Below are 25,452 nucleotides of genomic sequence, written 5' to 3'. Positions count from 1 at the left end.
TAAATTACAATTTGATCCTGACAACTTTCTCTAATCACAAGGAAACCATCAACAACAGCAGCAGCCAACTTTTTTGTCATTGATAATATACTTTTTGACGTGGTCGATGGTTCAGACATCTTTCTTAAATTCTGGTTTCCAATAAACAACCGGTAAAAGAACTTCAAAGTCAAAATTTCCCTCTTTGTCAATACAACACGCCTTCTTGTCGATATCTTCTTTGGATACATAAAGCTCAGAAAATGAGCGCTGTCTTCTAAACGGTGCCTTCTCGCTCATTACGCTCACGGCCCAAGAGTTATTCGCTCCACCTCTCCAGCTGTTATGTCCGTGATTTGACATTCTTGAGCGTGTCACGTGACATGTCTGCCGAGGAAACACTTTTTGAGGACTTCCGGTGGCGGGAAAAATTGCCGGAAGTGCTGCCGCGGGATTGGTTGTCAGCAGGTGCACCAGCTGAAGGTTGTTATCGTTGCTATGTGAATTCACAACTCGTACGGGCTGCTTGTTTATATAGTCGACGGTCCCAAGATTGCATAATTTTCTCTCCCCTGCACTGCACGTTGGAGCTGAAACGTTACCCACGGAGCGGTCCATTAATAAAAAAAGTGAAAGACAGTTCCTTTCGATCTGCACTTTCTTTCTTATTTTAAGCCGCCTTTGATTAGTTTTACGTCACAGATGCGTGTTGAACTCTGTTACGCGCTAAACAGAGAATTTCATTTTCACTCGCGCGCTCGGAATGTTTCCATAAATAAACCATTCTTTGTTTATTGATAGCACAATAGTCCGGCCACCGAAAGCTGTTTGAAAGCGAAGGAGCCTCATGCTCTCACAGCTAGCTATGGCGCGACGCGCAGGTTCAGCCGTGCTGCAGATTGTGTTGAATCACAAGCGGAATTCAATTTTAACTCATTTCCATCGAGAAGCGGTCTTGTACACATTTCACTCCGCTGCTCGTAGGAACAACAAGTCCAATAATTAATATTCGGGGCCACGATTACAAGTCAATGGAGGTTTTTTGTTGCTAAGAGCTAATTTTAAGCTAACGGTACAGAAACGTCTAAGGCAAAATTGAGGGACAAGAATCTCTTTGACGAATCTTTCTTTGTTAGTAATTAAACTCGAATCAAAGTTCACGTTAATCCAGGATTAGCTTAATTTTGAACCACTGGGCCCGGGAATATTTTGGTGAGCCGATGATTTTCCGATTCAGTTTTCGGAGCCGATGAATTATCCGGATGTCGAGGTAACCGCGCCTTCAATCAGCGCTTTAGTTGTCGTCTAGCGCTTTCCGGTGTTGCTAAGCAATTTACTTTCACACCGCAAGTCAAGAAGCCGAATCAAACGATGTGATTTGAAGACTGTCTTGGAATAAATGGATGGAAACAAGTAGAACTCAGCGAATATGTCGCAGAAGAAATTTGCAGGGGCACCATTTGGAGTACAAACGGCCAGGTAAACAAAAAAGAAAACGCGTGTATTTTTACCGCGTCCTTTTCCATGTCTTGTTGATGAGACGAAAATTACGCGGGATTTAATTGTCAATAAGACCTATGTTTGTATCTTTTGCTTGTTTTTAATTTAATATACATTGAAGTAATTTTCGATCATCAGGAAAACTTTCGATCTCAGATCCCTTGAGGTATTTTCGAAGAGTGCCGTGGTTTTTCGCTCTCTTTAATAGATGCTAATCGCGGAATCCGCTTGTCAATTTGTTGAGGAATGTTTTAAAACAATGAACTTATTCTTTGCTCGACAATAAGTTTCTCAAGTGAATACCATCACAACGAGTTTCTTAGATTTTCAATTTATTGGCAGAAGAAATTCCAAACTCTTGAGACCCCGGTCAAAATGCGATCGCTGTAGCGTTGATACTGATTTTGTAAGAGTTGTATAAAACAGTGTGAAAAATATTATTAAATCTACACTGAATACAGGAAATAGAGTTTGAAGATTATAAAGTAAAAGTTTTAAAAAATATATTAATGAGCTTTTAAACTTTTATAGACTGTACCAGCCCGTCTGCGTATTTTTTAATAGTTACATATTTGCTGATTGTTCTGTAAATTACTAAAAAATTTCCTGAGGTTTAATTATACTGCATAATGTGTTTTATTTGTAAAGGTTTGACGTTGCTGGTATCCACCCCAAAAGCAAAACACCAGGAACTATTACTCAAGTTGCTTATGACAAGAAATGCATGTCTGAAGTGGTAGGTTGCACATTAAAAAAGGCACTAGCTAGCTGATTAAATTAACAATGATCTAAGTAGATTTTACCCTTGCATGATATACATGTATCTCACATCTAAGATAATGTGAAATGCATAGGTTAGACCTAGCTGTTTTTAGGTTAATGGCAGCAACTAATTGTTGCTGCATACTGTAAGCTAATTGGGTAAGTTAGTAAAGGGTTAACCTGCAATCAGGTGTCCTTTTTTTCAGGAGAGCACAAAAGTGTGGTGCGGAGCGCTATTGCGGGTTGGGACTGCAGACTCTCGCACCACCACACTTTTGTGCTCCCCCGGAAAAAAGAATGCCTGATTGCAGGTTAGCTAGAGAAGGGAAAAAACAAAGTTGACTAAAAAGACTGAAGCCAGCAAGCTGGTACATAGGAGATACATTTACCTACTGGCATGGCCATGCCAGTTGATTCATCAGCTCGCTCCAGTCTCATTGGGCAATATCAGATAGTCAGAGGCCACCGAATGAATCAATACTTGGTGGTATTTATCAGAGATCATTTAAAAATTATTAATTGCTAATGCAATTATTGATCTATACAATTAGCACCAGTATTTATAAATATCCAAAAACTGAATATATGAAAGAAATAAAAAACTTGTTCCTCGTGCATTGTTGAGTTATATAAGCACTTGGGAATTTTTAAGAACACTCGAGAAGTGCAGAGAGGCACGAGCCGTACCCTGTGCACTTCTCTTGTGTTCTTAAAAATTCCCGCATGCTTATATAACTTAACAATGCACTCAGCGCGTTTTTTATTTCTTAAATAAAATATAAACAATCGCAACTCCTCAGACAAGTGCGAATTTTAATAAATCAACGTCAAGTTTCTCCTTACACGAGATAACGCGTAATTTAATAGCGCGCGCTCTTGCCGATCACGACAAGGCACGCGACAGGGCAATCAAGTACAAAGTCAAACTGTTTTTAATTAGTTTTTCGTCACGTCATAAGCAAGTTCAAGAAGTTAACTCCAAGTCAAGTTTAAGTTTTAAGGAGTTGAGAGACAAGTTGAAGTTAATTAAAAGTCTGGAAACATCAGTACAAGAGACTGTTCTTTGCGAATCGCTGGAGTGACAGCACATTCTGTCTCTGAATTTGTCAGATTTTTCACAGGCAAAAAATCTGACGTACTGTGCTCCGGCATATGTACAATAATTATTATAATGCACACACCATACATATGCTTCGTGCATTGTCCAGTTATACAGAACTCAGTTTTACAAATCACAGTGCTTGCTTGACCCTGGCTATTTTATAAAATCCAATAATTATTGAATACAACTACTGGATATACAATCCAACAACTATTGGTTACAACTACTGGATATACAATCCATCCAAAAACTATTGGATACAACTATTGGATATACAATCCAATAATAATTTATTGGATACACCTATTTAATATACAATCCAATAACTATTGGATACAACTAGAATAAATTCATAAAATTAGTATGAAATAAAATAATGAAAACTACATTTTCACTTATTTTTGTACTATAATTTTAGAATCGGTGTCTTGGACCTGGCTCCTACAACATCGATGTGGGTGGATTCAACCCAAAGTCTGTATCTGAGAGATCATCTGGGCCTGGTAAGGAGAATAAAAAATAGTACAATATATTTTCAATGCATAAAAAATTCTCAACATAGGATTTTTTAATTTTCTATTGTAAAGTGGCCTATGGAGAGATTGGTGGAATTTCCTTCTTTCTACTTAACAATTAGATTACAAGCTCAAGATTTCTATCGCGTGATAGCTGATGAGGGCGTAGCCCGAATCAGCTGTCATGCATAGAAATCAAGAGCGAATAAGCTAATTGTTTTAGTATAAATCTACTAGTCGGTCAAAACTAAACAAGTAATTTATCTCTTTCTTCATCGAGACACTTCGAAAACGCGACGAAGCGGCTGCCATTTTGTTGAAAACCGCTACTCACTATCTATCACAGAATAGGTAACGAGTAGCGTAGCCAATCAGAGAACGGCATTCGTGATAGAACACTAGTAGATTTACACTAACATCTAATAGACCATTGTTTCTGGATCTTTGACTTGTAAAGAGGAGGGCAGGAGGCTCTAATGTGGAGGAATATAAAATTAAGATTCCTCTGTTTACCGATAATCAGTCTTGATGTGTGCAAGCTACAGTTCCAGAATACAAATACGGTCTATGATTTACTTAGTTAGTTATAAGTTAGTTATTTCCTTCGAAAGGAAAAGAAACAATAAATTGTGCAGGGTACATTAAATTCAGTAATATTATAAATTAGTTTTTCATTATACTTTGTAATCTTGTTACTTAAGCCCCATTCACACCAACAAAACATGTTTAATTAAACCAGGTTTAACAAAATGAACAAAATGAAAATTGGTAACAGAAAACTGAACCATTGGATTCAAGCAAACTTTAACTTATGCTTTCATTTGTGCTAAATCTGTAGTCGACAAAAATCCAAAAGCAGCTTTCATGAAGGAAACAATTTTAAAATGCATTTAACTAAACAGCTTTTAAACATGTTTAAGCCTTGGTGTGAATGAGGCATAGTTCCTTTTCAGTGATCACCCCCTCCCACTTTGAATGAAGCCAACTTGTTTCTTGTTTGTTCAATGCTGCCCTCAAATTCCAACAATCTTACACCTCATATAAACTAAAGACTCTAAATAAAGAGCTGTGGTGGTTTTAATTTACCATGATATTTATACAAAGCTTTTTGTTTTTATTTGTTTTTCATTAGGGTGGGAAAGGGCTTATGAAACAGCTCGCCTAGCAAAGATACCTCATCTATTGTACAAAGAACAATGGGAAAAGAAACAGCTTCAGGTGGGAAGATTCTCAAAATACATTATTTAATTTTTGCATTCCACTTAGAAATAACACACTCCTAATTGCGTTTGGAGTCAAGATTGCATGGGACAATCAATCAACAAATGAATGAATGGATCTTTGGGATGCATATCTGGCATCCCCCGTGGATTTTTTGCAGGGGCAGATGACATCATCACCAACTTGGCAAAAGAAAGAGAGCCTGGAATCGAGATCATTGAACACACTCCCTAATCTTTGATTTTTGCTACATGTAGTTTTACAAATTTTCCTTACTGTTGCTTCATACATTGGGTAAATGAAGTTGGTATGAATTATTAATTAGTATTAAGAGAGGTCAACTTATGTAGATCTGAGATCTGGTCAGATTTTACTGGTGCCCAATTTTCAACCCCTCCAAAATTTGGCCAATTTTGACCCACAGCCGCCCTCTTCCCTAAAAATTTTACCTCCCACACGCCCCACATGCACCCCTCATGGCCATTTTCCTCATGAAATTTTACTCATAAATGTGTTTCTGTAACAGCTTATGAAATTAGGTGAAAGCTGATGCACAAAAATACTCCCAGGAAATGTGACACAAGATTAGTTGTCATATGGAAATCAGTGCTGCCCCCCACCCTCCCCCCCTCCGAAGCACCTCCCCCTTAATTTAATATAAATATAATGTAGTTACTTAACCTGCATCAGATCTTATAACACAAAGGTCAGACAGACTGAAGATACTGGTATTTGGAAACCAGGCGGGGGATGGGGACTACAATTAAGCTAATTAATACTGTATACATGTACCATTTTTGGCAGAAAAGAACCCTTCGATATTACCTTCCATAGAAAATGGTACCCTGTTCACATACCTGCAGTAGAAAAACTAGATCTCTATTAGATTGTCCTGTTCAAGATTTTTGAGAGACCCTTTAAAATTAAACTGTTCACAGTCCCCTATTTTGGACACTCGCCATCTAAGCCGCCATCTTGGTTTGTTATGGCGAGCGCAACCTGGGGAGAGTGTCTAAACTACCGAGGGGGAGGAGGGGTCCCTAGTCAGGTAAGATGGCGTCAGTTCGATCGCAGCGTACGAGTCTCGAAAATCCCACGGAAAAATAGGTGTCTTTGAACAGTCTTCTTTTAAATACATAAATGATCGTTTTCCGACCCTATAGTATACCCTTATCTATACTTCAGCTCTTGAAATTCCTATCCCTTTTGGGCGGAGCCTTCCCAAGTCGATTATATGGAGCACCCCCTCCCCCGCCCCACCCCCCCCCCCCGCCCCGGATTCGGAAACTGCTCCCAGCATGATTTACATAAAGAAGCACCGTAGAAAATCAGTCAGTTACTGGTAATTGTTCAATAAAATATTTTTCCCTTGCACAACAGAAACAACTTCTTGGCCCAGGGACCTACAACATCAGTGACTTTATTGACCACATGGCAAAGAAGCCGGGAAGTACAAGGGGAGTGTGCGAGACAAAAGAAGCGAGATTTGACACCACGAAACTGGTTTGTGTTTAACTTGGACCAAATCATAAATAAATTATCTTCAACTGGCAGTGTTGTTCACCGGAAGGCAAAATTTTGGTGGTCACAGTGGTTCTTCAAAACTAATCAACTGTATGAATCGACATAAACAATAATAGGCCTTATCACGGTTTCCATACATTTGTCTGTATAACGAACCAGCCGGCGTGAACTGCTCCTAAAAATAGTTCGCGGGAAAAAAATACAGGGAAATGTATGGAAAGTTCAAAACACGACTGGATGCTTTCTGGCACGGCTACATCCCTCCAATTTTTATTTTCTTTAAATCCTTTTCCAAGTGCCAAAAGTTTCCAATTCATCAGATTTTTCAGAAGCGATGTTTTATGTAAATTATTTGACATCGGATTTCCACACGTGTTTGCCTATTCGTCAAAATCGCGTCGAAAACCGTGATAAGGCCTATTGGGCCCCCTCCCTTATAAACTTTCTCGCAGACGATCTTTTGGCTCGTCACGTTTCCTTCGTTGAGGAGGAAACATTGCGTAACGAGCCAAAAGAGCGTCTGCGAGGGAGTCTACCTCCCTTAATCCCGTGAGATCGAACCCCTTGTAGCTCGTTTTCGAGGGAATGACACTTTGCCTTTGTCAAAAAAGGTATATGGGGTATTTTAAGTTGAACATTTTTTTTACTACTGATACTGAATTCGTCTGTGTTGCACTATTTTATAGAGAGCTGTGGAATGACTAGATTTTGGAAAATTTAAAACTGGAAAAAGGGTCGGGGTTTAAAAACGGATTTTGTTTTAAAATAACAGTTGTATGGAACTTCTGTACATACGTTAGTGGAGATTTTCAAATCCATTTACCGAAAGGGAGATGTTTGAAGACGGCGATTTCTTACGTGTTTGAACGTAGACAGCAAAAAGTGATGAGTATAAGCAGCTAATCAGGGTCCACAAGTTTGTTAAGAGTGACACTAGTAGTGTTTTTGATGTTTATATATAGTCGTCGACAACGAAAGGGTATGAAAACGCATACAAAACGTTTCTGGAAACGTTTCTATTAAATCCCGTTCATTAAAACCAGTTATCAAATAGATGCGCAAACATTATTACTATAAACACATAGGCTGATTATAGACGAGCCGGAACAAAGATGTGTCCTCTCAGAGAGATTTCCCTGGATATCTTTTCCGGGAAGGCCTTAATTAATCGCCTTAGAAATTAATTTAGATTTAGTTGTAAAGAAAATCTTAATTTTCCATTAAACAAATTGCGTAAAACTGCAAAGCAAATTCATTTCGTTAACAAATATCGATAAAAATGTGGAAAAAAAAGTCAGCTAGAATTTTCGTTAAGTAAACAACAGCTAGTAAGTCGGAGAATATACGGTTCCGTTTGTGAGAACTTTCTGGCTCTGCGACTAAATTTTCGGAACAGATCGACCATACTGTATCAACTGACTGTGAAAGGCCACCAAAAATGTCGAGATATGTCCAGCAATGCAGACAATAACGAAAATGGCAAATTTGACTGACGATATTTCGCCAAGGACTGAGAGGTCTCGTTGGTGTTTACTGTAGAGCCGCATCCTTTTTTAAAGTTTTAAATCCATGTTGTCTTGTAGAGTCAAGTACCAGGACCAGGAACTTACGGAAAAGGAGGAATACCCAGCGCTGTTGTTGAAGAAAAAGAAATGAAGTCGGTGAGCAACGTGGGCTTGCTGGATTCTGGGAAGTCTTACAAAAGACAACTTCCTGAAGTGGTAAGTAACTTGTTTGGTTGTCAAAACACCTGGCCCCAGTTGTTCAAAGAGTGGATAACTTTATCCACTGGATAAGTCACTATCCAGCGGAGCAAGTTTTCCACACAATCCCATACTTAACGACATATGCTTCTACTCTATCCACAAATCATAGGACTATCAGGAAAATCTTGCACACATTTCATCTGCCGGATAGCGACCTATCCAGTGGATAAAATTATCCACTCTTTGAACAACTGGGACCTGAACTACACAAAGCGAATCAATTGTCTGTCATTGTCGTGTGTGAAATAGAAAAAAAGCAAGAGTTTGTGACAATCGAAGGAGTATCGTCGCAGCTTACTTGAAACGCGCGTTGAAAAAGGTACTCCGCCGATATCAGCTAGATAGTTATGTGCAGCGCCAAAGGGTATGGTTTTTGAGCCCGGTTTTGGTCTAAAATATTGTTGCAACCGAGATCGAAAATTGTTCAGTAGGGAAAGAGTGACTGACAACAGGCACGCATAATTTACAGTTGCAAGTCTAAGTCATGTTTTTTTTTAATAAACAGGGAAGTCATCTATGTCCTGGACAATACGAGATGAAGAGCTTCACAGATGAGATGGAAGCGAGAGTTGTTAGTAAAAGAGGCCCTTACGATCTGTTTACTGGAGAAAGAAACAAGCCGATCTCAGTCGGCTACTTTGCCTTACCGGTAAGTCTAATGATTTCTTTTGAGGACGGTGCCTACTTCTGTTACTGCGCATACGTTTTATGCATCTTGAGATACTCCGGTTTCCAATGGGTGGTGCCTACTAATACAGGGATATTTTTGCGCGGTTTAAAACAATGCGGAGAAGGCAGAACTTAGCAAGTGCTTTTGGTATCCAAAAAGAAAATTGGGGGTAACCATGCATTTTTCAGAGATAATAAAGTTTCAATTTGATAAAAAAAACCGCCGTACATTGCTTTGTATTTTACTGTTTTTTAGAATAATTGTTGCTTAGTTATCTCTACAAAATGTGTGGTTGCCCGCACTTTTCTTTTTGGATTTCAATAGCCCTTGCTAAGATCTGCCTTCCCCGCATAGTAGTAAACCACACAAAAATACTTCCTTATTAGTAGGCACCGTCCTTAACTGTTCCACTTGGACAATACCTCCCGTTTCGGATATTCTGAACTAATTGACTGACTGAGTTCAGTTGAACCTCTTGACATGACCGACACTTTGGCTGCATTCAGCCCAGTTCCCAGACGTAATCGCGCTCATCGAGCGAGCCGAACTGCCCGTTTGAGGCCTGGGACCAAGCTCGATAGTGCAATATCTGCTTCATATAATTTCATATTAAAAAAAAAATAATGCAAACATCCTTGAACTGACGATGGATAATAATTAATATACTGAAGTATCCGAAACATGTCTTCCAAACTTACATGTAAGCATTGTGTCGGTTTTGTTGAGATGTCTAATTTGTTGAATTTGTTTTCATTTTACAGTCAAAGCAGACTCTTGGCCCTGGTGAATATGATTTAAAATCATTTTTACATGAACTCAATGGTGAGTATACCGGGCTGTTTTTATCATACAGTAGCACTTGAAACAAATTAAAATTACTTCCTGTAAAATTTTTCTCCACTTTCCTTTTTGCTACATGTTCTCTGTTTTGTTTTGTGTTTGTTTGTCTGTTTGTTTATTTGTTGTTGTTTGTTTGTTTGTTTTTTTCAGACAAGCATAAAAAGCACCATGGTGCATTCCTTAAGGTACAGCGTTTTCCGCCATATCCAACGAACAGGATATATTGCTCAACACTGAGTCAATATCCGAGAGATCCGGTAGGTAGATAAGCTATATTATTTTTTTCAATATGTTGTAGGGTTTTTGCTATCTCTCATATCTCGAGTCAGCTTCTAAAATTTATTAATGTATTTTGTCTTTGATAGAGCGACCCCGGACCTGGTAGCTACTCGCCCCAGGAGCTCACCAAGCCTGAAGCGTCTGTGAGACCACCCTTTGGATCAACTGCTGAAAGATTTGATCGTCATGCCAGACGGTTTTTCCTTGGAAGCACGGTAAGTATATTTTATAGGCCATTTCCAAGTTGCTTTGAACCTCATTATGGAAGCGAGGTTAGCGTTTCATAATGAAAATAAGTTTTCATTCATTTGCAAACAAAACTAATTTTTGTCTGAAAAAGCTTGGCACTTAGCCTCACTTTGAGGCTTACTTTGAGCCTCACTTTGAGGCTAACATTAACCTGTGCTGTGAACCTCAGCAACTTGTAAATGGTCTAATGTATCGTTAGAAATTGACCGATTCCAATTGTTTAAAAATAAAAATTAAAAAGAAAATAATTCTTTCTTCTTGAGTTCAGCTGCGCTAAAGTGCTTTCTTCGTTACGTTGCTCGTGCAAACCAGGGTAAACCAAGCACGAGTGCAAGGGAATAGATGTAAACCGTTGCGGCGGTAGTCAAAGGTGGAGTACAGCTGCAAGCGATAGAGATGGAAATATCTCTTCTTTTGCTTGTTCTTGTTGCGTCGTTGTTTGGCGTCGGAATACAGCAATTATCAGCACAACAATTATCAGCGTCCGAAAAATCAGACTCACGTATTGCTTGTGCTCATCGCTGGACGTTCTGAATAATTCTCTTTGTGCCAGTGTTCACCTTTTCCTTGTGCGTGTACGTGTATAATAAACCAGCCTCAAGTATTTATGATTATCCACTAAAGCTTTGTTGAAAACTAACTCATATCGATCCTTCTGATCTCCAGAATCCCGTTGGCCCAGGACGGTATGATGTTGATCGTTACGGCAAAGCTCAACACGCCAATGGACACAGTAGCGCATTTAACTCCAAAACTAAGAGATACGATCTGATAAGGGACAAGTACTTGACGTAAGTTGCTACCATGCTGCCTGCAGTGTCTCAGTTAGGGAAGTTGTCAAAACTACTTTACTTGAACAGGACTTACCAAAACACAAACTAATGGTGGTCTCTGCCTGAATCTCGCTTCCTCAACCTCAAAAGATGGTGTCTTTATATAAAGGCCACTTCCGAGTTGCATTGAACCTCATTATGAACGCGAGGCTTCATGCACAGTTTTTGTAATGAAAATTAGTTTTCATTCATATGCAAACAAAACTAATTTTCATATGAAAAGTTTTGCACTAAGCCTCGCTTTCATAACGAGGTTCACAGCAACATGAATAGCCTATTGCGTAGCCACCCCTCTATCTAGCAGTAAAAAGAGACAGTGGGATTCAAACCTCACTTTTCTTGTTTATCTAGCAATGTTGACTCTTGCTAGCTGAATAACTGCTGTGTCAACTCAAATTTGAAAGCCAATAAAATTGTGGAAACTAGAAGTTAAGGTTTTCAGGAGTAGAAATTTCCAGCCAGGCTCTCAATGGACCCATGCATGGTACAAGCCCCGGCGTGTTTTATAGCATTTTTTCAGAAGTTGAACGGACACACGGTTCAGGGAGGAGGCAAACCTCTCAGAGAATGATGGATCAGAGAACTAGCTCTGCAGTGTATATTAAAGTGCTAAGTGAAAATTTCCCACAGAGCGTTAGCCCTAGGAAGGAAATGGGAGATCGCACGAGGCAAAGGAAACAATTTTTGACCTCGGCGGGACTCGAACCCACGACCTCCGGATTTGATCGTCCGTTGCTTTATCGAATGAGCTACGAGACCAGACGAGAACAAGTAGTAGACCTCTTACAGAGACTGGCACTTATTACTATTACTAAGATAGCGGTAGGATGTTTCATGTTATACCACACGAAATGATTTCTAAAAGTCATCGAAAATGTGAGTAATTGGCACTATTCTTTGTTCTTCTTGCAGGGAACGAATCAAACCTCGAGAGGTCGACAAAGTTTTTATGGTTCCCATTGATGCACAGTGAAGATTGCAGCAAGCACTTGTCCTTACGAAACACAGTTCAAACACAGGATATCTAATGAAATACAAAACATTTTGGCAATTACGGAACATCTGTCCCCCGTCGCTATAGTTACAATTGTCGTGAAATACAACTTAAATTGCATGTTTGGAAAGCACAATTTTTCACATATTTTTTTCTACCAAGAAAGCATAAAAAATGCAGTTTGATTTATTCCCAGGAAATATTTTTATACGGCCTTCTTTTGTACTTGGCGAGATCTTAATTACCTTCAGTTCTTAGAGAAATTGGAAGATATTACATTTGCAATATTCTTTGATGTTTTTTAACTCTTTTCTCTTCTTTCTGTCCCCATCTACACCTATTGTTTTTTATCCTGAAATGAAAGTTGCCGAATTCCGAAAATGTCTTTTCCTAAATGGTGACTAACATTTCTGACTACCTTCTTTTGAAGACAATTTTTTTCAAAGTCAGAGGTTTAATCTGTGAATCAAATTGGATTATTGAAGAAAAATAATTGTACAGTATTGTTTTGGAATTTTTTTAATGTACCTCACACCAAAAGGGAATAATAATGTATACGTCAACTGCGATGAATAAAATATTATTTCTTCTGTTTATTTGTGTTGTTATTTGCAAGGCGCACAGCACTCCGAAATCGATCCAGAAAATGAAGAAAAATCTGAAGCAAGCCAAACAAGCCAAATAAAAAACTAAGAAAGCTAAGCCTGTTCCGACCGATGTTAGAAGATCAAAGTTATCGACTACTGAAATCTCTTAACATAGCGCGCAGTAGGGACCACAGGAAGCCCAGGCATCAGTATAGCAATGGTTTCAGTTACAGTAAAAGCGCTAATAATCCACCCTCTCTCATGTTAGAAAGCACAAAAGATACACGTCCAAACTCAAGCAAACCAATGGTCAAAACATCGGCCAAGTTTTGACGCACGAATTCCTTTCCACAGATCAGAGACTAAAACTTACTAACAATTAAACACGTTCTGAAGCTCTTGTCACAAGGACTTCGTCAGCAGAAATGAATAAATTTCCTCGCGGGTAATTTACGTACCACGTGACCCTTTGGACCACGTGACTAACAATGATCAAAGATCGAGGGGAGGTCGTAATGATGCCCGGCTGAATTATCAAAAAGGAATTAACTTTATTCCTTGTCGATCAATTTGTCTTTACAGACCACTTGGTCTTCGATGTGCTGAAACTTATTACTAACCGATTATTATTGTCATTGTTGTACTGTATTATTGTGACCATTACTGAAATGTTTATTCAGTTTTGAAATAGAATTTCGTGTTGGTCGTTTTGGTTTTGGTCATGCAGATCTCATGATTTAAAACAGCCCTCCTTCTCCACTCTCAATTTAGCGTCCTCTTCTCAAAGCCTGAAAATAAAATAAGCCCTCCGAGCTAGACAGAGCTTTCACCGTAGGTTCATTATCTTGGTGAAAGAATGAAGACAAAGAGGTCACGTGACAGAAGGGCACTGGCTTATTTACACAAATTAGAACTCGCAATATAATCGTAAGTTGCACTTGCGTCGATATCCGTTAGCATTGCATGCTCATACTCCTGAAAGGCAGTTGTTATTTCGCACCGTTTGTCGACGTGCAACAATTTGTACTATGTATTAATTTGCTTTTAAAAGGAGCTAATATGTGCAGTTAAACAAACGTGATACAGTTGATCGGTTTTAATATGATATGCAGTATATGCAAATTTTCTTTCCCCAAATTCAATCCACCCTTTCTTAAAGTATTAACAAACAGTCACCTCCCTTGGCTAATTGTACGTTTGGCGTCCAGGGCAAGACACAATACCTCTCCGACTGCTCAAAACTTTATGCGAATCGAAGTTTCCGGACCCTGCCGGTGACACGGTAAGTTAATGTGTAGAATCTGCATTATCATCTAAATACACTAGCCACTAGGGGAAGAAATGAATGTTGAGGTTTCGGGCGGACGGCAATAAGAAGTAATAATAATGTAATAAAGATATGCATCAACTGAATGTAAGCGCGCAGTTAATCTTAAACAATCCTGGTAACTGCAAACTTGAAAACATCGACATTGTGTAGTACCTCTCCTCTTCATTGGTATTTCGTTTGAGTTATTTGGTAGGATCATATATTTCGAACTGAGGGTCATACAACGCATCGGAATACTGACCGTGACGCCTTTTCTTTACGGATCACCATTTTAACGAAAAGTAATGCTCTTAGTACACGTCATTCATTAAAGGGAACAACAATTAAAACTTCAAGACCAGCCAACTCAGCAGTTTATTCTTTACTTCAACCTGTGAAACTACGAACAAATAAAGCAAAAAAGAGCAAGGCTGATTTCACACTCAAGCAGTTCGAAGCCTCAGGGGTAAGCTTTAACGAGGAAAAATGGTTTATTCGAAATAACTTGAACAAAGCGAATGGCAATGAATCGAAATTTGGCAGATAGAAAGGTGTTAATATCCTTACAATTTTTTAGAAAGGTGTTAATATCCTTACAATTTTTAAGCACAATACTGCCTTGCTATCAATGTATACTTTTTTTTATCATGAATCCGTTATTAAACGGGTGTTTTTGTATTACCGCGGCAACTCGCCTTTGTCAATGAAGAATGTTTAAATTGGTTTCCGTAAATAAGAGTGGCTTGTTTGTTTTGAGTTTATGCAATAATTTTACTAAAGTTCGTTCTTTACAACAAGTTTTAAAAACTTGAGTATAGCCATTCAAAACGTAGAATGTTGAATATTTTAAATCTACCTCGTTTGTAGCCTGGGCACTATCTTGAAGATGACGTAAATATTTTTTACATACGGTCCAGGCGACAACGCAATCTCGTACCCAGAGTCCTCAGGCTTTTTGGTCAACGGATGGGCGCCAGGAGAGACTCTGGGTACTGGAAGTTTATTACCGCAGGATTTCTGCGGAAAAACAATGCAAACCGTTACGGGGCAGCCGATCAAAAAATTTAAATTAAATTCCAGTTCCCCAGAGTCTTTCCTGGCGCCCATCCACTGACCAAAAAGCCTGAGGACTCTGGGTACGAGATTGCTGACAACGCCACAGAAAAATTTTACATGTGACGTCACAATATCGATATCGAAAAAATGCCAAATATCGGTTAATTTCGTACTCGTATCGGATCGATTTGAAAAACTGGTATCGGTCCACCTTTAATTATTTTTGTTGTATTTGTTATTTTATGATGCCTGTCTATTAAACTTACACACAGCGATTCAACTAATCTGCCAAGAATAGCATCAGTGACCTGCGGGTCAGTGTATAGTATACTACCGTGTACTTTATTTCCCTATTAAAGTACAACAACAACAATTTATTATAAGAGAAGACTTATTACAATATTAGATACCCACAATTAGCAAGGGCTATTCGAGGTGGGTAGCATTGATAGTTGTTTACACGCTCAAAAGGAACAGAGAATTAACAGCACAAAATAGAAATGATTCATTAAACAAAGAGAAAAGAATTAATAGATATAAGATTGATACGAGTTACAGCGTTTATATCAACATACACTTCCCCAGTCTCCAGAACCTTTACCTGTAAGAGCAATTCATGCAGTTTACGCTTGAAAAGTGTTTTACGTAACGCTCGTAGTTGAGGAGGAATTTTATTCCAAATTCTCGTTCCAATTCTAGAAAAGGACAGCAGCTGTTGGTTGAGTCTTGAAAGTTGGACACGAAAATTACCCAACTCTGAAAATCTAGTTTAGTGAGAATGGATCTGGTCAGAACGAGTGAACAGTTCAGAGATTTTTGGAGGAGCACAATGGCTAAAAATATCACGCATTAGAGTAGCAATATGTTTAAAATAGAGCATATTCAGAGGCAAAAGACCGGAACTGACATACAGAGGGATGGCATGAGTTCTACTATCAGAAAAGTACATCAGACGAAGGGCTCGTTTTTGCAGCAGAAGAATTTTGTTTAGATGAGAAGCGGCAGCTTGTCCCCAGGCAGCTAATCCATAAGAGATGTAAGGTTCAATTAAGGAACGGTAGATTCTTAAAAGGGTATTTGTAGGCAGAAAATGCCTAAGCCTCGATATAATCCCAACACCTTGACTTATTTTTGATAAAATATAGTCTATGTGGTATCGCCAGGAGAGGTTACTGTAAACCAGAATACCCAAATATTTTACGTAATTTTTACGTTCGAGAGAAGTCATTTTCTTTAAGTCGTTATCATATAGTAGTTTCTTTGTTGACTTGTCTAACTTATTTTATTTGTTATTCAGGACTTCCGTTATGCCTAGATTAAGAGGAAACTGCTGTATGCGTTGCTGTCGCGCTCTAGGGCGCAAACTTCGTCAAGAGATCCTTCTTGTCTTAATGATGCTAGGAGTAATTATCGGCTTCATCATCGGTATCTCTATCAACGATCCCGTGAGTAGGATAGAAGACCCAGTGGAAAAGAAGACGACATTAATTTTGGTTGGATTTCCTGGTGAGCTTTTCATCAACATGCTTAAGATGTTGGTTCTGCCATTGATAGTCGCTAGCCTTGTTTGCGCGCTCGCGGGAATCGATGCGAAGGCAAGTGGTCGAATTGGCAGACGAGCTGTGATCTACTATCTATGTACAACCGTTTTGGCGGTTATAATAGGCATTGTCGTCGTAACCGTAATACGACCGGGATCGCAAGCTAAACCGGTGGAGGAGAAAGAAATCTCGCCGTACCGACCCCTGGATGCATTCTTAGATCTTTTGAGGTAAGAAAGCATCTCCTCATGATCAATTGCCCGTTCCGAAGTTCATAAAGCGCCTTGGCCCTACTTTACACATTGTTCAAATTGCGATTTACGAAGAAATGAACCCCATCGCCAGAAAGATCACACAAAAATTAGTAATTTTATAAAGTTTGATTATGTTTCACCGTGTAGTAACCAGCTAGGCTGTGACCTGACAAAGGTCGCCCAAATTCCATACAAATGTCTAATTCTGAGATGGCGTCCCCCAAATCCGTACAGTCTCTAATTTTTCCAACTTTTGAAAGCCTTCTATATGGTTGCAATCTAACGACAGAACCGCAAACTTGGTACACTGTCTAATTTTAATATCATCTTTCTTGTGATGGACTCCAATTTCTGATTAAATGAAAACTTAAGAACTCGTCCCCAATCTCCATTTGAACTTCGGAACAGGCAATGGTGAACTGGTTCCTTCAGCAAACTAAACCCCTCAAGAACCTGCAGTGTAGGAGAAAGAGATTGCCCCGTACCGAGTATTGGGTGCATTCATTTTAAGGGAAGAAAGAAATTCCTTAAAAAAAGACTTCATTTCGCATAGTAAATTCTTAATTCTGTCATCTCAACTTGGTAAGTATAGTTTGGTGTGATAACATATTGGCCATGAGAAGTTGCAAACTTCTGTTTGCATTGTAAAGATATCATAATTCTTTCATTCCACAGGGATGCCAGTTCAAAAACAAACCGACAAACAAGACTTCAATGTAATAATTTTCCACCAGACTCAAAACTTTAAGCCGACTTGTTCAGAATAATATACATGATACACAGGAAAGTGGGGTCGAATAGTTTTTATCTTGGTACCTACATTTCAGGATCTGTTCCAAAGATTCAAAAGGCAGAAACATGTTCCTTCACTGCTGATTATAAACAGCATCATTTGAAAGGTTACACTTTAAGATTCTCTCCACAGATATGAATCACAGTGCACCTTATCCTTAAAGAAACAAACCTTTTCTCCTACACTAAACCCAGCTCTTTCTTCCATCCTCTCCTCCCGATATCTCCGCAAACAAAAATATCCAAACAATTAAGAATATATATGTTAACTTCAACACAGCTTTCGTCTTCTTCAAACAGAAGCTGCTTTCCAAGTAACATCGTGGAAGCTACATTTCGTCAGGTGTGTAATAATAAGAGTTTTCTTTTGCGTTACTCTTCGGCCATATGCACCACTTGTATTTCGTGTAAGCTGCTTTACCCTTACTGTATCTTGTATCACGATGATGACGATGATGATGATGATGATGATGATGATGATGATAATGATGATGATGATGATGATGATGATGATGATGATGATGACGATGACGATGACGATGATGATGATATTTGGTGGACGCGCGGTGATGTAGTAATCAGGATGTTGGACTTTCGATGGGATCGTTGATTCATAGTTGGTCTGTGTCATTTGGCGTTTGCTGTCTACGAGCCTTCCCTCCTTCCTTTAAAGTATAGTCAGGTGTGAAGACGCGCGAGGGCGGGTAAAATTTGCCTGACTTGTGGAAAAGCAACGCAGTGGCTGGAAGCTGCTTGGCCATTGAGAAGCTGTATAGTGTAATATTCTACCCTGGGTATTGTTATTAATGATATGGTAATAAGGTATGGAGAATCGCTCTGGGCTGGGACACGCCCAAGACCAGGCGAAGATGGGCGCTATGAGGATCAATCCCGACTTACTCGAATGGGTGGGATGGTGGGTTGCCAACCCTTCCCTTTTGCGGCCTCGAGTAGAGTGATGGGGTGGAGTACATGTAACCTCTTTTAAAGTCTCATCTACACAATCCCCAGGGTATTCATTACCAATGCAAATTGAGTTTGCATAGCCTCATATCTAAGAAGCCGTTAGTAATACTCCTAATCGATTCATTGAAGAGAAACCTGTTTAACTCTGTTCATGACCTCCAGATTTGCCCTTTTATACGCATGCGTTTAAGTGAGTTTATGCTTTACGCGTTATATTTATTGTACTTAATGTTTTGACTACAGAAAAGAACGAAATATGATGAAGTCATTTACAGCAAATCTAAAATTAAAGATGGAGGCGATCCTGATAATATAACCGTGGATGTGAAGAACCTCAACTCGTCTCAGTTACAGCAGATGCAAATATTCAACAATGGAACTGACAATTTCACCACAGTGTCTAAAGATCCCAACGAAAGACCCTCTACGGTGTTAGTACCCGCAGGGTTGATGATAGATCCCAAGGGAACATTGAATGTCGTGGGACTTGTAGTGTTCTCTATTGTGTTTGGAGCTTTCCTGGGGAATCTACGCGAGAGAGGAGCGGTAATGAGATCCTTCTTCGACGCCTTGAATGAGATTGTTCTGAAAATGATTAAGCTTGTCATGTGGTAAGTTTTTCAATTGTTCGTATGAATGCCAATTGAAAGCATTCATCAGCAACTACAACAGAAGCCCTTGATCTACTTGGTTTAGATACATTGGAAAAAAGGCGAAGATCTCATCGCCTATTCTTAGTTTTTAAGTCCTTGAATGGTCTGATTGATTGAAATTTTAATTTTAATCATTTTAAAGACATTCATGACTATAACACTCGTTTTAGTAATAACATCTGTAAACCGCAATCAAAGCGCTCATGGGGTCGGCACCGCTTTATTTAAATAAATAAATAAATAACTTTAATAGTAACATCCTCGCAACAGCTGGCAATCCTCTTATTTGTCATGCGGTAGATGACTGGAACGCTCTCCCAGACGGCATTAGGAACATTTCCAATTTTTTAGTTTTTAGACGTCTTATTAGAAACATGTAGACTCTTTTATCGATCTTATCCTTTTTATTCTTTATTTTTAGATAGCTCTATTTGTAATTTCTTTTTTTGTATTCTTACGTTAGATTTATACAGGGCTTCACTGAAAACCACATTTTGTGACGTGGGCTCCCTGTTGAAAGATCTTATTTATTATTATTGTTGGAGGGAAAACAAAATACACTGTAAACCGTTCGGCAGCTCTAAGGAATTCATTATGATGAACAAGGTAGAAGCGCTGGGGAGAACACATCCTGTAATTTGTTACGCCTTGCTGTAAGGACCATAACTGAATTGGATATTACTTGTTACATACTTGGAGTTCTTTTTAATAGGCCGTTTTTCGAGTCACTTTGAACCTCATTATGAAAGCGAGGCTAAGTTCAAAGCTTTTTACAGGGAAGTAAGTTTTGTTTGCACATGAATGAAAACTAGTTTTCGTAACAAAAACTATGCACGAAGCCTCGCTTTCATAATGAGGCTCAAAGCAACTTGAGAAATGGCCTTTTGTTTTCAATTGAGTTTCGAAAGTGATTGCGCGTTGGATTTCATTTCTCCTCAATAGGAACTCGCGCCGCTTTCTCGATCAATTAGAAGTAAAAGCAAAATCAATCGTGACTGGCCGGCTGGCTCGCACGCTTCTTTCGCGGTTAGTGGTATTCACACGAGCTCGCTTCTAGTGATGATTACTTTCAAAGGTCAGCATGTCAGTACTGTATTATTTGGATTGATCAAGTGGTCAGCCAGTTTTGTGTAAACGCAACACTGTTTATCATTTTACTTTCAGGTTCTCGCCTATCGGAATTTGCAGCCTAATTGCTGCTAACATCGCCGCAGTGGACAATATCTTGGACTCTTTCGGCATGCTAGGCATGTACACGCTGACTGTGATTTGCGGGCTCGGCATTCACCTCCTCGTTGTCCTACCGTTAATTTACTTCGCTGTGGTGCGCGCCAATCCGTTCAAGTTTATGATGCGAATGAATGGAGCTATCGTTACTATGATTGGAACGGCATCAAGGTATTTATCATGGCTTTTGTTAGTTGGGCTGCATTTTAAAGTAACTCAATTAAAACTGGATTAAGAAGTTGAAATGTATGAGTGGGCCATAGCTAGGACGAGTTATGATGATTTTAAGAACCGTTCTTGGGCTAAAGTTTTTAAAGAAATTAAACAAGCTTTCGATTACCTGATTTACAGTCTTCGACGGGTAAAACTGAGCGATTAAAAAGACTTTAAAAAGACGCTGAAATACAAATATGAAAGAATAATACGATGGAATAAAAATAAGGTAAACCCATTTTATTATATAATTTTTCCTAAAAGAGTGCTTGTTTTTAACTTGCTTTATTAATTTCCTTAGCCAGAGAACGGTTCTTAAAATCATTCGTATGATTTCTCTTTGTATCAAAATTGAGTATAGTTTGGCAAGCTTAGATCTTTCAATTTTCATTACTGTCTCTATACGAAAATCTTTGCTGACGTCATTGTCAACATTTTGCGTCTTTACCATATAGAGCGGTTTTCAAATGAGTGACGGAAGTAATTTCGCTTTTCCTTTGGTTTTGCATTACTACGCTCTGTGATTGGTCAACAAAAATCGCACCACTTTCTCAACCAATGGGAATCAAACCAAAACCAATCGTGTTTTGGCCGCACGCGTTTTCCCGCGCTTGGCGCCAGTCACATGTACTTGCTTCGAATTCTGATTGGCATGTTGTGTTGTTTACATCTGTTGCGATGGGCCAGAGTAATTACTTTGGTTTTGGTTTTACGACACTCAATTGGAAACCGCTCTATCAAACAATACACAACGAACAAATGAACACTATGAACTAAAAGTACATGTTGCACTTTGTACAGTCAGGATGAATATCAGTGTGAAATGATGAATGTACTTTCAAAAACAGTGAAATTTTTAATGACTTGGTGGCAATGACTGCCACGTGCACTCAGCCGTATATCCTCTGCAAAATCATAATGCTCAAAAACCATTTAAGGACGGTGCCTACTTTTGTTACTGCGCATACCTTCTGCGCATCTCGAGATACTCAGGTTTCCTATGGGTGGTGCCTACTAATCTCTGAAAAATGCGTGGTTACCCCAATTTTCTTTTTGGATTTCAATAGCCCTTGCTAAGATCTGCTTTTCCGCATAGTCATAAACCGCGCAAAGATACTTAACAAATCACCCTCAAATTTTCAGTGAATACTAAGTTTGCTGTGTTCTTTCAATGTATAAGGGGCATTTATTTGTAGTTAGTTTTGTTGAAGCTAAACATATAAATAAAGATCCTCCTGTTGTTTTTAGCGCTGCAACATTGCCAACCACCATGCGCTGCCTAGAGGAAAACAATAAAGTTGACATGAGAATCAGCCGCTTCATTTTACCTCTGGGCGCTGTACTGAACATGGATGGGACAGCCTTATATGAAGCAGTGTCTGCCCTGTTCATTGCTCAGGCCAGTGGTATCAAACTTACCATTGCAGAGGTCATCATAACAAGGTACGGTGAATTACAATCTCGTACCCAGAGTCCTCAGGCTTTTTGGTCAGCGGGTGGGCGCCAGGAGAGACTCTGAAGAATTCAAAAAAATTAATTTTTTTGATTGGCTGCTCTGTTTTAGCCATGTAACGGCTTCCGTTGTTTTACCGCAGAAATTCTGCGGTAATAAAATTCCCTGTACCCGACCTGTACCCCAGAATCTCTCCTGGCGACCAACCGCTGGCCAAAGAGCCTTAGGACTCTGGGTACGAGATTGGCAGATATCGCGAAGATTTTCGAAATGCCGTTCCATAAGAATGATTATATTTGTTGCCACAACACAGGGACACCCAACGGATCGTTTCGGCAAATTATCTGTTCGGAGGGCCTTTAATCCCCTACAATTTTCTAAAGGGAATTTTCACCACCAACTTTCGTGATATGGGAAATTTAAGGCCTAGTGTTTTCGGGTTGATAAAAATGTCGTTTCGGGTGCCGAAAAAAGGTTAGCTAAGATTTTCGGAAAGGAAATAAGACCTGAGGTTTTCGGGAAATGGACAAGAATGCCCTAGTCATTTCGATAAGATTCAAGTTCCCCTAGAATGACCGAACAGATAAAGATATTATAGCGTTGCCTAAAATAAACCTATAATGCTTTAAAGGCACTACAGATAGCCTAAAATAGCGTTTCAAAGGATTTGAGAGAAAACTGTCGTTGGGTGCCCCTGACAACAGCGAGAGTAAAATGTAAGAGTGAGGCTTTCTGAAGGATTTGAAAATATCCTCACAAGAAACAAATGAACAAACAAACGAAACAGAACAAAAGTAAGAGAACACGAAAGGTATTGATTAGTTGCAGTGGAGTTGTTGCACAAGTAAAGTTGCTTCGTTAGTGGATTGAAGGCAGTATAGAGTTAGTCCGATTGTCCCAGGGTATTGGTTGTAATCTTTGCGGTTTAAGATGTTTGGTTGCAATAGTTGGCCGCAAAGATTTTAATTGGTTTCGGGTGATTGCACACACATTAACTTGCATGGTTGCGAGATTTGACTGCGGTGGATTACATGATATGGAATGGTTGTAAATGCATATAGTTCTTGTAGCTTAGGTCCATCTCGCAAGTCAGTTTTTTAATTCATCTTTCGTCTTGTAAGACCGACACGTTTTGGTGAAGGAAAGGAAGAGGTCTGGCTTATTTTGTTCTTAACTTGACCATATCCTTATCTATTATGTATCTATCTTATCTAAAGCAGAGAAAGTCTTGAGGGCTTGTCTATTAATAATTCCCCCATTAAAGAAAGCTCAATGTAATTGTTTGTTTGCTTCCATTACACAGCTTAACATCCACAGCAGTATCAGTTGGGGCCGCTGGTATTCCCCAGGCAGGTTTGGTTACCATGGTGATTGTCCTACAAGCTGTGGGTTTACCCACAGAGTACATCGCTCTGTTATTCTCTGTTGATGTTCTACTGTAAGTGTTCCTGCATGGTATTTCATTAATATAAGAACTTGGATCTTGAAATCTCAACAAACTGCAGATCTTCAGGGGTGGATGCAAGTTTACATAATCTCGATACAGTTTTCATTCTACTGCGATATTGAAACTTCTTTTAGCCGATTTCACGTAGTATATCGAACAAGACTGAGGAAGAGTGTTTCGTCACAACTACTCTGTTCTGCTTAGTTTGATAATCGTCTTGAAATATGAACTGATATATTACGATATTTTTATGTTTCTGCAGAGTTGATTATCTGATATATCATTTGGTGTCCTTTGTGCTAGCGGCACAACATTCATTTGTTCCCTTTACAAGTTCATTCACTGTTTCATTCCAGGGATCGTTTACGTGGCATCGTGAACATCATGGGCGACTCTTACGGCGCAGCAATCGTGGAGCACTTGTCACGTGACGATCTTCTTCAGACAGATTTCGAGCCACGTGACGGCAAAGGCGAGCGGCAACCTCTGTATGCGATGGGTGTGTCGTACACACCGAAGAATGAAGGTCTTGGTAGTGTCCCAACTCGCGATCGATCATTGGATAATGATGATGATAAGAACGACGATAAGGAGAAATTCTTTGATGAAAATATCAGCAATGACAAACCGCCCCTCACCGAAACAACATTTTAAAATGCGGTCTCATAGATCACGGTAATCTGACGTTTTGATCGTAGGCCAGGTAACGAAAATCGTTTGCAACTGTCGGAAAGAACTCGTTAAAATGAGTAAAAAAAGCCAAGCCAGTTGAGAGTCTCGTGTTATAAAGTAACAGAGATGTAGTTGCGTAAATTTAGGAAATTTTCTATAGACGTTTGTATTGAGACAGGCACACACCGCCCGTCTCCATACAAACGACTGTAAGCTCTCAGACTTAACGGAACTATATCTTCGCTTTTTAAAATGACAAGACTCCAAATTGTCCATTTTACTACAGTCGAACTCATATTAATAAGCCACCTTCGGGGAAATGCCAAGTGGCCGCTTAATAGAATTTCATTAGAACTTAGCAAAAGGCGTGGTAGAAATATCAATTTACTTGAATATAGATACACTTGGAGTATTGGGACAACTGTGTCATATAATGCAGCTTCTTTAAGGTGGCTGAACACAGTTTGCGCGCGCTTAACAGATTCTGTAAGTGATGCTATTAAGCGCGCGCTAGGGTTGTGGTACGCAAATACGGCGGTCGATAAAGCGATCCCTCAATTTCACATGAAATGGATAATAAAGTTAAGTTTTGATTCCAAATAACTAAGTCTCTCGTTTCTGGACTCTTTTTCTTTTCTTTCCGAGCAAAAAAACATTCACCAAGACCTTTCGCATGCTTTTCATCTTTGCCATGAAACCCAAATAAAACCACGCATGCGCATTTGACCAAAAAATTGCGACTGGTTGTTTTCGTGGAAATGAACCGTTTTCTAAGGAACCGCTCATTAGAATTCCCTGAAATTTGGCATGAAAATAGTATCCTAAAAGCGTAACTCGCCTACAAAGAGAAACCTAAATCTTACAGAGGATATCTTCACAAAACATTAAAATGCAAAATCAATATTTGCAGGAGATCTCTCTGTCAAAATTACATGAAAATAGTGCAACTGTGTCAGTGTTTTGTGAGTTGTTCTGGATACAAAAAATGGAAAAAATATAATGAGTACAAAGGAAACCTACTATTTATGGACGTTTAATAGTTTGCTGC

The 25,452-nt window shown here is 39.2% G+C and overlaps 2 protein-coding genes and 1 long non-coding RNA gene across 3 annotated transcripts in view; 2 read left to right on the top strand and 1 right to left on the bottom strand.

The window, feature by feature from the left end:
• Positions 1-25,452, bottom strand: part of LOC146475421 (uncharacterized) — a 120,981-nt gene that overhangs the window by 18,890 nt on the left and 76,639 nt on the right. The gene's annotated exons all lie outside the window — the stretch shown is intronic.
• Positions 1,295-12,830, top strand: LOC146475429 (ciliary microtubule-associated protein 2-like). The gene is made up of 12 exons (XM_085115850.1): positions 1,295-1,458; positions 2,128-2,215; positions 3,762-3,846; positions 4,991-5,076; positions 6,460-6,582; positions 8,187-8,324; positions 8,875-9,018; positions 9,801-9,861; positions 10,030-10,136; positions 10,245-10,373; positions 11,074-11,198; positions 12,153-12,830. The coding sequence occupies exons 1-12, from the start codon at positions 1,409-1,411 to the stop codon at positions 12,211-12,213; spliced, it is 1,197 nt and encodes a 398-aa protein (XP_084971976.1). The 5' UTR covers positions 1,295-1,408; the 3' UTR covers positions 12,214-12,830.
• Positions 16,446-25,392, top strand: LOC146475428 (excitatory amino acid transporter 1-like). Its single transcript, XM_085115556.1, has 7 exons — positions 16,446-16,957; positions 18,074-18,116; positions 18,983-19,350; positions 20,557-20,790; positions 22,081-22,275; positions 23,589-23,723; positions 24,089-25,392. Exons 1-7 carry the CDS (start codon positions 16,494-16,496, stop codon positions 24,384-24,386), a joined length of 1,737 nt encoding a protein of 578 aa, XP_084971682.1. The 5' UTR covers positions 16,446-16,493; the 3' UTR covers positions 24,387-25,392.

Source organism: Pavona decussata, unplaced genomic scaffold, assembly GCF_977016875.1.
Source record: "Pavona decussata unplaced genomic scaffold, jaPavDecu1.1 SCAFFOLD_84, whole genome shotgun sequence".
In the NCBI taxonomy this organism is placed as follows: Eukaryota; Metazoa; Cnidaria; class Anthozoa; order Scleractinia; family Agariciidae; genus Pavona; species Pavona decussata.
Note: the sequence above shows the minus strand (reverse complement) of the source record. Positions and strands in the feature narration are given on the sequence as shown.

Coding starts and splice junctions, on each gene's coding strand:
- LOC146475429 (XM_085115850.1), top strand. CDS start 1,409: ATGTCGCAGAAGAAATTTGCAGGGGCACCATTTGGAGTACAAACGGCC. Junction 2,216..3,761: donor AGAAATGCATGTCTGAAGTG/GTAGGTTGCACA, acceptor CTATAATTTTAG/AATCGGTGTCTTGGACCTGG. Junction 11,199..12,152: donor ATAAGGGACAAGTACTTGAC/GTAAGTTGCTAC, acceptor TTCTTCTTGCAG/GGAACGAATCAAACCTCGAG.
- LOC146475428 (XM_085115556.1), top strand. CDS start 16,494: ATGCCTAGATTAAGAGGAAACTGCTGTATGCGTTGCTGTCGCGCTCTA. Junction 18,117..18,982: donor TGGAAGCTACATTTCGTCAG/GTGTGTAATAAT, acceptor TTTTGACTACAG/AAAAGAACGAAATATGATGA. Junction 22,276..23,588: donor GCAGAGGTCATCATAACAAG/GTACGGTGAATT, acceptor TCCATTACACAG/CTTAACATCCACAGCAGTAT.